The 13,237-nt window shown below is 37.0% G+C and overlaps 1 protein-coding gene across 1 annotated transcript in view; it reads right to left on the reverse strand.

Annotated features, from left to right (window-relative positions):
• Positions 1-13,237, reverse strand: part of LOC127974970 (clathrin coat assembly protein AP180) — a 44,304-nt gene that overhangs the window by 23,362 nt on the left and 7,705 nt on the right. Inside the window, exons 2-4 of the mRNA XM_052578615.1 lie at positions 4,785-4,927; positions 958-1,033; positions 652-754 (exon numbers count right to left, since the gene is read on the reverse strand). Coding sequence (XP_052434575.1) covers positions 652-754; positions 958-1,033; positions 4,785-4,927 — 322 coding nt within the window. The remainder of the gene's footprint in view (positions 1-651; positions 755-957; positions 1,034-4,784; positions 4,928-13,237) is intronic.

Consider the following 13,237-nt stretch of genomic DNA (forward strand, 5'->3'; position numbering starts at 1 on the left):
TTGTTCTCTTTTGACACCAAAAGTATTCTCGTAGCTTCGTATAATTACAATAACGACAACTATTTTAGCATCCAGACCCATGCATGTTCACGTTCTGCTTATTATAAGCATCTGCTGCAGTTCTGTCACATGCCACTTAAATGCTTAAGCTGTTTAAAGCAGGATGGATTCTGATTGGCTGTCAATATTTTTTTCCTTATCACCACATTCTGGAAGTAATTCCAATGACATCTTTCCACTGTGCCGTTATTATTACAGTTGCGGTGTGGACTTTGTTTTGGACTATTTTGTTTGAGTTGTTAGCCATGAACTGTCGTGTTCAGGTTGTCTAAGCAAGCTAAATCAGCCAATTTATGTACTGTAGCTCTTTGTGCATGCAATGAGACCTTGGTCGCTAACATACATTAGGTGGCCTGTGAATAATGCCCCATTTTCCTTAACAATGGTCTTGCACGCAGTATTATCAAAGGAGCAGGAAACTTGGTGAATATAACATCTTTTCTACCTCAGTAGCGCAAGGCTATTTTCAAGGACTAGTCGTTGTCCTTGATTTCCCAGCATCCCACTCAAATCTGTTATTGCTCAGTAGCGTTCCACAATGCACTAGGCACACTTTTTAACTCAGGGTACAGCCATGTAGCATTCATTTACCCTTTCTTCACTCGGCCAAAGTCAAAAGCCATCTGTCTGTAGGCAAACGCCTTCTCGTTCAGATACCTGCTGTAGCGTCTGATAAACGTTGACATATCGTAGCCTGAAAGTACAAGCATTAATACATACAACAGACTGATAATATTTTACTTCATAGACAAATTCATATTGGCATGACAACAAAGTTGACAAAAAAATAATTATCATCGGCTAATTTAAGAACAGTGAAATTATTTATATATTGCATAACTTTTCATAGTGATTTTTATGTCAAACAAGAAGATTTTGGGGAAAAAAAACACTCACCATGAGAGCCAGTTTTGTCCAAAAAATTACTAAGATTGAATAGGGTGTTCCTGGAGGCCAAGTACTGGATGAACCTCTGAAGAAGAAAAAAATATTTTGCATTTCATGTGCATTAATTATAATCATTTGGAAGGTGGAATAATTCAGATGCAAGGCTGTTTGTCACAACACAAAATTTCAGTACTGACCTCAATAAATAAATAAATATAAAATATAATAAATAAATACTGACAGAGATAGAGAGATTATAAGAAGAAAGGCATAAGAAATGCAGAACTGCACATGAAAACTGCACTTCAGTGAAGAAAAAAAAAATTCTTCAAACCCGATATAACCATCTAATGACTAATCACTCAGAACTCACATTAAAGCACTGAGTGGGAGTGAATGCAAATATGGAAGTAATAGCAGAGGTTTTATCAAGAAGAAACAGAATACTCAATGCATACAAGCAGTGAATACAGCCTGAATTTGCAAACAAATTTATGCAGCTTAACACATTAACTAAAAAACTGTAGGCAAACAAGTCAAGGGGAAAACAGAAATGAGTAACGAAAAGGAAATGTATTGAAAATATGAACTAAAAATAATTGGACAGAACATGCTGTATAATGGACAACAGGGTTTCTTAAAGCTCTCCATGAAGTACCCCCAGCACTGCACATTGTGAATATCTCTCTACATCTGACAGATGTAGAGAGATATGTATATCTATGATATGTCTGATATATATATTTACCTATCTACATGAAGCCTTACTACATAAAGCATTTTTTTTTTTTTACTTTATTTTATTTACTAATGAATGATCTTTTCAAATAGTTTTTTGCAAACCTATCCCAGCATTACATCATCTCTGTGTGCTGTGCCTGTTCAGTTCTGCCTTTCAGAGTTGAACTGATGTGTCAGCTGATCAATACAGAGGCTTGTGGGGCGCTGATGCTGTATATAATGTATATAACACTTTTAATCATCTAGGTCAGACTTCTAACCATTTCAAATATCCATATATCAGGATAAATACATCCCTTGTGTATGTGACCTGTAGAGGCACATAGCCTGATGTTATAGAACACATATCCTGCAGATGTTTTCCTCCAGAGTGAGAGTATAACAGTCTAATCACTTCCTTTCTGACTATCAAGCTACACCTCTATCTCTCATCACTTCATATCCACAATAACAATTAAACATTAGGGGGAGGATTATCAAGCAGCACTTCTGTCCCCTCAGACAAAGCACTCTGGCAGGTCACATTCATAATTAAATAGCTCTCTTTAAATAGAACATTGGAAAGTGAGCTCATCTACCATATATTATTGTTATGACATTTTTCCTTATTGCATGTTCAGCAGAATGGATTGCAATACTTTTAAAGTAATCGACACTCTGTATCTTAAATAATATTACATGCATATGGGGGACCATCACTTTTAGCCATGGATGATTTTACAGACCCCTCTTACTCAAAACTAAATATTACAATATGAACAATCAGTCTCTTCCTGTTTAAATGCTAACTTATTGATTAATTTGTAAGTAAATTAATCTTTAGATCGGCATTGGTGATTTTAAATCCCACAATAGCTAAATTAATTGAATAATAATAATAATTTTGAAAATATATATATATATATATTTTTACTCAGCAAGTTGTATTAAATTGATCCAAAGTGACGGTAAAGACTTCTACACTGTTAAGAATATTTATATTTTAAATAAATGTGACTGTTTTGTATGGAAACCTGTTTCCGCCACCAAATAAAAAATAAATCAAGGTAATTGCAACTTATCTCAAAACATTTTTTTTTAATTGTGTGATATAAAAGTTCACGAGTTCACAATAAACTGAGAGTTATAAAGTTAAAATTGCAAGTTATAGTCACAATTGCAAGTTATAAAGTAAAAATTGCAAGATATAAACTTGCAATTCTGACTGTATAAATCACAATTCTGACTTTATAACTCTTTATAAATGACTTTAAAAATCACAATTGCTTATTATAAAGTCAGAATTGTGAGATAAAAAGTCGATATATATATAAACAGTATATATAAACAGTAATAGTGTGATTTTCTTTTTAATTGTCTATATATATATATATATAATATATATATATATATATATATAGACAGTAAAAAAGAAAATCACACTATTACTGTTTTTACTGAATTTCTGATCAAATAAATGCAGCCTTGATGAACATAAGAAACCTCATCAGAAACATTTAAAAAATCTTACTGTTCCATAACCTTTTGTATTGTTGTATAAACTGTTTATAAAATATAAGGTTGTTCAATCAATTGGGCAAGAATTCATATTCATGAGCAACACCTTTGCCATTCCATGATGTCACAGCTAGCATGTCCTTGTGCACACCTCTATAACTGTCCCTGTCACTATTTATAACAGTCACCTATTCACACGCAACCCGCATGCACCTGGCTTCATATTTATTCAATTATCCTTTGAAGCTGCACCTCTCCATCTCTAAATTATATCAGTTCCTCTCAAGCTTTCAGTTCCTTCACACTCCCTCATTTTATCATCCATTCTTCTCGCTCTTTATCTCATTCTGCCTTCCACTGCCATCTGCCTTTTCACTCTCCGATGTCTCTGTCACTGCACAGCGCCAGCCTTGATTGAAAGAGTAAACCGCACATTAAAAGAGAGCGAGAGAGGGAGGGAGAGAAGGCTGGAGCATCTGCCCGCCTGTCAGTCTCTGCTCCTATTGTGAATCTGATGGGTATGATAACGGTGATAAGAGGAAGCGAGAGGGCTTTGAGTGCAATAGGTGGTCAGCTGTAGGGATCAGCTCCTCTGAAAATGGTTAAAATTCAAGGCAAGACTTCATAAAAGTTTGTTGCACTGTTAGCTTTAAGCAACATTGTTGATGTAGGTTAAATATTATGCAGACCCTGCATTAATGAAAGACGTTAATGCAGGGTCTGCATAATATTTAACCTACATCTACATCTGACATCTGCGACCCAAGCCAGAATCAATTAGAAAAAACTCTTTTCCAAACCACTTTTTAAATTGCATTATTGAACCATTTAATACATCCTGAGCTGAAATGGGAATTATGTGCCAGGTCGGTGCAGTCATTTTCACAAACAAAAGTCTGACTGCTTTTAAGTGTTTGCCAATGAAACTAACATTCATTACCATCTAAAAGCTTTGAAAGAAATGTCAGTAATAATTACTTAACATTAGTTAACTACATTAGTTAACATAAACTAACAATGAAATACCTTAATTTTTTATTAACATTTGATATTAGTTCATGTAGATTCCAACATTTAGCAATACATTATTAAAATCAAGTGACATGTATTAACAATGAACAGCTGTATTTTTTATTAACAAAGATTAATAAATACTGTAACAAATGTATTGCTCATTGTTAGTTAATGTTAGTTAAGCATTAAATATAGTTAACAAATGGAACCTTATTTTAAAGTGTTACCGAAATTTCTTACGATAACCAACAACTTATGATAAACACTGTAATATGCTGATTTGTTGTGCAATTCATATTTTATATTATTATCAATGTAAATAGTTGTGCTGCTTAATATTTTTTTTTTTTGTGGAAATGTTCAAATATTTACTTTTGAATGATAAATCTACTACTAGAGAGGTTACATATTTTGGTCTTATGAGTCCATAGACAGGCTTCATCTCAGTATATGCACCACAAACATGATGTTTTGTATTTATAATAATTACTTTCATTCAAAATATCAGGACATTGCCTTAAGTCTGGATTAACTCACAAGTATTATGTTAATAATACTACAGAAATCAATTGCTTGATTCTCACCTCATTGCCATGAACCATCAGATGGTGAGTGGCGGCCAAAGCCTTGAAGACCACAACCCAGCTGGCATTTCCTGCTCTTTCAAACAGGGTATCAGCCATCTGGGGAATATTGACATTGGACTCTTGGGTAGCCTGGATCAAGTCTGTGAGGGAATATGAAGTAGAAAGATGAAAATCTAGATCTTTAAAGCTTTAACACATTTAATACTTCTGATCCTGTATTATGGCATTGTGGGTAAAAGCAGCAGGCACAACACATACCAGAACATCAGGTTAAGAGCAAAGCCAGAGACACACTGCATGATTTTAGAAACCCTATAAGATAATTGCAGGTCACACTGTGTAACATGGATCTAATAAACTTATGTATGACATGCATGTAGACTGTACAATGATGACGCCTATTGACTATCGTATGCTATTACGAACATTTCGAAAGAAGAATAAAACGTCATAAACATGCGATGGTGGTAAAAAAAAAAAGAGCACGATAAATCACACTTGGGTAGTTATATTTTTATGTGTGCTGAAAAAAAAGGGGAAGGGATAAGATTTTTATAATGTAGTGCCATCATTTTGCATTGATTTCATGTTAAAAAATTTTTATTTTGGGTGGTCAGTAAACATGGGTCGTAGCAGCAAACACACTTTGCAATGGTAATGCTGAATTTTTGACACTGTCCAAAAATTATCATAGGCTATCTTTGGTCGCAAGACAGTCACAACTGCCATCTTTGAACCTCTCTCACTATATAGCACAGGAACACCGATTAGGAGCCATGATCACAAAAATCTCTGTGGATTGCGCCTCTAGATACACACAAGCCAGTGCTAGTCAGTGTTGTCCTGCATTCAGTTTCAGTCTTACTCTGTTTCTGAACTGCGCTTAGCATGCTAATATATAAAAAAAAACTATTAAAAGACATCTAGGGACAGAAGACCAAATCATAAGAGTGCTCATAATTTTAAGTCATTATCATATCTTAATGTAGTTATGGCATACAGGATACATAAAGAGCAGCCTAGGCTCAATAATGCATAAAGGAACATAAAAGGTTATTAATATTACAGTGCTGTCATAACATTGAACAAAGCAGTGTGATGGGAACTCTGTGGGTAGAATAAATAGATTAACAGACAAAGACAGACAGATAAAGATAGAGAGACAGACAATCAGCTGAACATGGAAAGAAATGGACAGATGGATGGATATATATGGTTATATCATGTTTATAATGGGGTTTAATGTTTATGCTCCAGCCAGACAGAGGATCACAATAAGTTAAGAGGCATAACATTTCCATCAAACGCTTGAGGTATTCGGCCCATCACAATGCACTGGATAGCTGGCCAATCACAGCACACCTCGCTTTTCAAACCGATGAGCTTTGTAAAAATCATGTTACTCAAAGAAATGTTTGTAAAAAATCGCTAATATTTGAAAACCACCGTTGACATTGAGGGGGGCTAGTCCCCCTAATAATTAGAAATCACTAAACCATTTTATTAAATATTGCCAATTCAAGAAAGAGAGAGAGAGAGATAGAGATTGAGAGGGATGGAAGTTGTGTGTATGCACGTCTGTGCGTTTTCTCTTTTTAGTTTGAGTTAACTTAAAAACAGCGATTGTATCCTGTCGTTGCTGGAAAATATAATTTAGCAATTCAATATTTAAAGGGGGAGTGAAATGCTCGTTTTCACTCAATATCCTGTTAATCTTGAGTACATATAGAGTAGTACTGCATCCTTCATAAATCCAAAAAGTCTTTAGTTTTATTATATTCATAAGAGAAAGATAGTCCGTACTGATTTTTGCCGGAAAAACACGACCGACTGGAGGCGTGACGTGTGGGCGGAGCTAAAGAATCACGAGCGCGAATAGGCTTTTTTGTTGAGAGCATGTGGAAGCTGTGACATTACCGTGAGGGAAAAACCATCATCCAAAACAAACCATGGCTTACAGTCAGATTCAGTCGTTTATTTATGATCCAGAATCAGATCCAGAGGCTGAAACTGAACGAGAGCAGCAGCAGCAACGACTCGCTCCAAGCGGGGCTCGAACCCGGGTCTCTGGCATGGGAGGGGACGCACTAACAAGGAGGCAGAGATATTTTAAGCAGTTTTACTCTCCGCCTGCGGTTCCAACACACGATTGTGACCCTTTTTCGTTGGGATTGCATCTTCCTTAAGAAATAAACGATACGCAAATCCGTCGTCAAACTGGGCCTTGTGAACAAGCATCTTCGAAATGCAGGGAACAAACAAAAACACTCCGTTGATGCTCTGAAACTCCATCCACTGGTCCCTTAATGCTGTTTTTTTTTTTGGTAATCTGTGCAGGGTTGTCTTGCCCTGGCAACCAAAAACACACTTCTTTTGTGACTTTTCACGACGCTCTCGCTCTGATCAGTGAATCGCTCTGATCAGTGAAATGTCTGTGCTGCGTGATGGCATAGTAGTGGTGTCCCAATTCTTAGGGGAATATTTTTACCCTTTGACACTCTGTTTCAAGGGACAAGGGGAAGGGGTAGGCGTAGGGGTAGGGAAAGGGGAAGGGGTATAAAATAGCATTGTGATTGAGACTAAGATGGAGAATGACAAAACAGACACAAGGAGAATGTTGAAAAGATAAGACAGACGGATAGACAGACATAGTTAGATCCATCGTTTAACATGTAGTTAGACACAGATAAGGTGATTTTTTATTTCTCAGTCCTTTTTCTTTCTATCACACCTTCGCTACAGGAGGACACACCCACACACACTCAGACTTCTATCAGTATCTGTCTCTTAGGAGATCATGACAAAGCAGCCTGCTCTCCTCCTACAGACCACACATCCGCCATCCATACGTCATCATGAACTACACATCACAAAACATATCCTGAAACCACAGCAGAATCTGGATTCAAACATTTTTTTTTACATACTGACAAGCACTGTAACACAGTCTCAATAATTTAATTGAATTGAATTTGTATCTCTATTGTATTTGTCTAATTGTGCTTCTTTAAATAAATATATATATATATATATATACACACACATACATACATACATACATATATATATATATATATATATATATATATATATATATATATTAGGGGTGTAACGGTTCGATACGATACACTGATGTCACGGTTCGGTTCGGTACGTTTTAGATACAGCAAAATGTAAAAACATCTCAACATTTCAGAATGCTGCAAGCGCACCACAGGTCATGTGACAAGAACTAACCAATCAGCTTCATCCTTTCCCGTAATAACGTTGAAAACTCAGCCAAGATGAAGGAACAGCTGATCATAGTTGTATATGGATTGCAATTTTGAAATAAATTTAGTAGCAGAGCTACTGCAAGTTATTTTTAGAGCTGCAAATCCATTTATCCTTTGCTGAAATTTCTGTGTCTCATGGAGAGAGCACGTCATTGTTGCTTAACAAAGACAGACGCCTCATGAGTGCTTCTGCCCGAGCGCTTTGGAAAGGAGGAGAAAGCGGCACGACTAGCGTTTTCCACGCGTTTTTAGGCGCGATATGTGAACGGCCCCTAAGGCGCTCGCTCACTCAGCACGCGCTGAAGGCTCGTTGCAAAATGTCTAATGCATTTAACAGAGCAGAAATAGAAGATCATCCTTAAAGGTAATCCAAAGTGCACCCAAACAGCAGACCTGTTGGTTAGCGAGCGCCTGACTGAGTAGCCTAACATACACATATAAGTTGGTGTTTTTTTCTTCTTCGGGAGTGTCAGGGGCATTGCCTGTTACGTCGTTTGGGTTATTGGGCTACCTTGTTGAACGCATATCATCATATTTTTTTTTTTTTGTCAAATATAATTAAAGGGGGGGTGAAATGCTATTTCATGCATACTGAGTTTTTTACACTGTTAAAGAGTTGGATTCCCATGCTAAACATGGACAAAGTTTCAAAAATTAAGTTGTATGATTGGAGGAGTATTTCTGTTCCAAAAATACTACTTCCGGTTTGTCACAAGTTTAGGAAAGTTTTTTTCGAGTATGGTTCTGTGTGACGTTAGATGGAGCGGAATTTCCTTATATGGGTCCTGAGGGCGCGTCTGCCGGAAGAGCGCGCGCTCCCGTATAGCAGAGCACTGAGAGCACAACAGACTTCACTGATCAGAGGCTCAGAGCGAGAGCGTCGCGAAATGTCACAAAAGGAGTGTGTTTTTGGTTGCCAGGGCAAGACAACACTGCACAGATTACCTAAAGAGAAACAGCATTAAGGGACCAGTGGATGGAGTTTATTTTTACAGAGCATCAACGGAGTTGTGTAAGTGTTTCTGTTTGTTCCCCTGTATTTCGAAGATGCTTGTTTTACAAACAAGGCCCAGTTTGACGACGGATTTGCACATCGTTTATTTCTTAAGGATAATGCAGTCCCAACGAAAAAGGGTCACAATCGTGTGTTGGAACCACAGGCGGTGAGTGAAACAGCTTCAAATATCTCTGTGTTGTTAACTTAGCTGTCGGCGCGTAAGCACATCAAGTAAACAACATGCGATGTTGTCATCAAACTGCACTTTCCACATGTACAGCTTAAAAAAAAAAATTAAAAAAAAAATACAAAGTGGAACTTAATCATTTTCCAAAACCGCTAAGCAAATATATATACAGTTTCAGTACATACCACATAGAGCCGCTGTTGTTGCTGCTGCTCTTGTTAAATTTCAGCCTCTGGATCATAAATATACGCTGAATCTGACTGTTAGCAATGGTTTGTTTTGGTTGGTTTTGTCCTCAGGTAATGTCACAGCTTCCAAACGCTATCAGCGCAAAAGCCTACTGGCTCTCGTGATTCTTTAGCTCCGCCCACACGTCACGCCTACAGACGCTCGTGTTTTTCCGGAAAAAATCGGTACAGACTATCTTTCTCTTATGAATATAATAAAACTGAAGACTTTTTGGAGTTATGAAGGATGCAGTACTACTCTATAGGTACTCAAGATTAACAGGATATTGAGTGAAAACGAGCATTTCACCCCCCTTTAATTAGTCCAACAAACTGTTCGGTATACATAATGCGTACCGCGTACCGAACCGAGAGCCTCGTACCGAACGGTTCAATACGAATACGCGTATCGTTACACCCCTAATATATATATATATTAGGGGTGTGCAGCGAAGCCAGTATTTGTATCTGTATTTGTAAAGGCAAGTGCAACACTGCAATTTCATTTGCGCTTATTTCATTTATAAAATGTACATTCATTTACTTTACAGACTTGCTACTGCATTGTAATATTAGAGGTTTATGATTTCATGATTTCCTTTGGCTCACTGGTTCCTGCACAGTTTAAAAAAGTAGGCTAGCTATTTCCCTCAAGTAATTTTCAGGTCTAGAAAAGTATGGAAAAAATGAGAACAGAGTATGGAAAAATATTTGTGCATCGAATATTTGTCCTATTCAGTGTTCTAAAGTATAAAATTAATTTCTAAAAATAAATTGATCATACAAATAGAGAGCTTTCATGACAAACGTTTAGTAATCGTCTGAACACGACATGTCAGGAACGACTTGGTCGTTAAGTTTCTATGGTTGCTTTCACACTAGCACTTTTGGTACACCAGGGTTCAATTGATGTCAGAGTTTGGTTCATTTGGATGATATGAACACTGTCTTCCGAACTCAGGTGCCCACCCACGAACCGTACCCGAGTCCACTTAAAAAGGGTGGTCTGAGGTATGGTTAATGTGAACTCTGGTACGGTTTGTTGCTGATGTGAACACAATCATACCAAATCGCAGAAGTGAACCACTATCAATGACGTATTATTTGATTAAAAAAATGCATGTTTGTATTTGTTTCACCCACTTTCATATAAAAATTCATATAAAAGTGCAGAGAACTAAATGAATGTAAAGTCGTTCTTCATCCGTGCAGCGGTTATGTACCATTTAGAGCCCAGGTCATTTCCTTTTTAGCCCCCCCTTGAACAAATGATGAACAAGGTACCAACTTGTTATGCATTGTCCAGGAATTGCGAGTTTACATAAGCACTCAGAGTCTTTCAAAACAATCAGAGCAGCATTGTCTGTGCTTTGGAGGTCACACTAAAGGGCTGCCTGTTACAAAGCAACGACTATCTCATTGGATAGTAGATGCTATAGCTCTGGCTTATGCCTCAGCTGGCTTACAATGCCCTTTAGGTGTGAGTGCCCATTCGACCAGAGGAATGTCCTCCTCTTAGGCCTGATCCAGTAGAATCTCTACTCTCCCTCGGGTGGAGAGAGTTATCTCAAGTAGACATCAGAACGTTGTCGGGTCTGTTTGTGGCTCAGGCTTATGGAGCCCTCGCTGAGTATTCTTGGGCTGAGTTCACAGAGCAAGTTCTGCATCTTCTTATAGCATGGTGCTCTTGGGCACATTACCCAAACAGTCATCAAATGACGATTCATCAGGAGTTACCTTTCGATAGGGAATGCTTTGGTTACTCACATAACCTCGGTTCCTTGAGATGGGAGGGAAGATGAGAGGGAATGAGCATTGCATAACTGGCCTTGTTATAACTGCACATAAATCAATGGCTGTCACTTCAGTCATATGATTCTGATTAGATGGCGCTCCTAGCCTTCTGGAAGACTCGAGCTCCATTGGTTTGTGCTGCTACAAAAATGTTAACCATTCAGGCTTCAGTAATAGATAAAACAGGAGTTTCCCCAAGCAGTCGTCAAATGACAAAACAAAACACTTTTTCCCTTATCTCAGGGAACCTATGTTAACAGAGTAACCGGAGCACTATACCCTAGTTATTTTCCCATCATTTTATTTTAAATGGTGTGACAATATTTACTGTATCAGTATTAACAATTTTACTGATATATTGCATTTTTGATCAATTTAATGCAGCCTTGGTAAGCATTAGAGATTTCTTTCAAAAACAATAAATAACATCTAGTCCCTAAATTTTGAACAGTATAGTGTATATGTGTTTTTTCAGTACCCAGTGCCTATTGCTACTAATGATACAAACCTAATGACTCCTTAAAGAGTTTAGTAAGGTTTGTTCATCATTCTAAACTTTTAAGGTGTAAAGTTTTTTTTGTCTAATTAATTGAATTCACATGATGCAGAGAAGCAAAACAACGTATGTACCGTAAGCAAAGAGGATACTTTTTTTGTACTTGAAGACTGCACTAAGGTATTGTACATCCTGTGCCTAAAACAAATTACAATCTCGTATGAGTCATACTGTAATAAAAGTTTGAGTTTTGTGCAGTGGTAGTTCAGAGGACACAGTATCTCTGACTTAGCCTTCACTTCCTAAATTATTTACAAAGAGAGATAAAAAGCTGGGGGTGGAGAATCAGTAGAACAGTCAAATATGAAACATCTCACGGTTCTCACTTTACACATGAAAGGAATGCTTACACATGCCAAAAATCGTAAAAAAAAAACAACAACACAGGAAAACAGATAAACACCGTGCAAAACTGAAGCGCTGCACACAAGTCACACTGTAAATGCAGTGAGGAGCAGCTGCATTGCCAGCTTTGTAGCAGACTGAAAAACTAGCCTGCAGCCTTGCAGCCTCTGAGCTCCCCAACAATTATCGACCATCAACTTGGCCCACAGGGCACTTTCCCTGTTCAATAAGAGGGGCAAATTACAGTATCAGTGGCAGATCCATTGGCCACATGCACACTTTTTTTTCTATCATGGCGGGACTTTGTAGTGGCTTCTGTTGTTTTTTATATTGAGCTTAAGATATTTTCTACCCACACATGTGTGTATATGTGTGCATATATGTCATATTTACAGAAAACTAAATAAACAAAATAAAATTAAGCTAAACAGATATGAGCTTGAAAAAGCTTTTATCTTTGTTATTAATAATAAAAAAGTAACAAACAAAAGAACAAATGCAATAAAACAAAGACAAATGAAATGAACAATGTTTTAGGTACAGTAGGTCTACTGAACAGTAGTATTCAATTAAGAGATAATACAGAAATTTAATAAATAAAAAAGTAAAAGCAAAGCACCCATAGTCTTCACTGTATGAATTAAACATTAATATATTGATTATTTTACTAAAGCTGCTAAAGTTAGTCAGTCAAGATCAGTGAGTGATATCCTTTTTTTTTTCTTTGATTAACATTATAGATACAGAGCAGGAGGAATATTCGCCTGCTGCACTGATCCAATATATTGATGCATTTTCTTTTTCAGCTGTTAAAATAATAATTCATAAACCATTCAGTCATAAAGCCAATATGGGCATTTTAACATAATTGTGTGTGCATTTGGCTGTCAAAGCGTAAAACTTGTGAAACAGATCAGAATTCGCGATCGCTTGCTGTCTGTGATAGGTGGCTTTCAGTGTGTCTGATGGGTGTGTGAGTTCTCTGTCAAGGTTTATTGCACTTAATAACTTTAGACGCATCCGCACTTTATTTTCTAATTCATTCATGTCTCTTAAATTGTCAGTAACT

Source organism: Carassius gibelio, chromosome B16, assembly GCF_023724105.1.
Source record: "Carassius gibelio isolate Cgi1373 ecotype wild population from Czech Republic chromosome B16, carGib1.2-hapl.c, whole genome shotgun sequence".
In the NCBI taxonomy this organism is placed as follows: Eukaryota; Metazoa; Chordata; class Actinopteri; order Cypriniformes; family Cyprinidae; genus Carassius; species Carassius gibelio.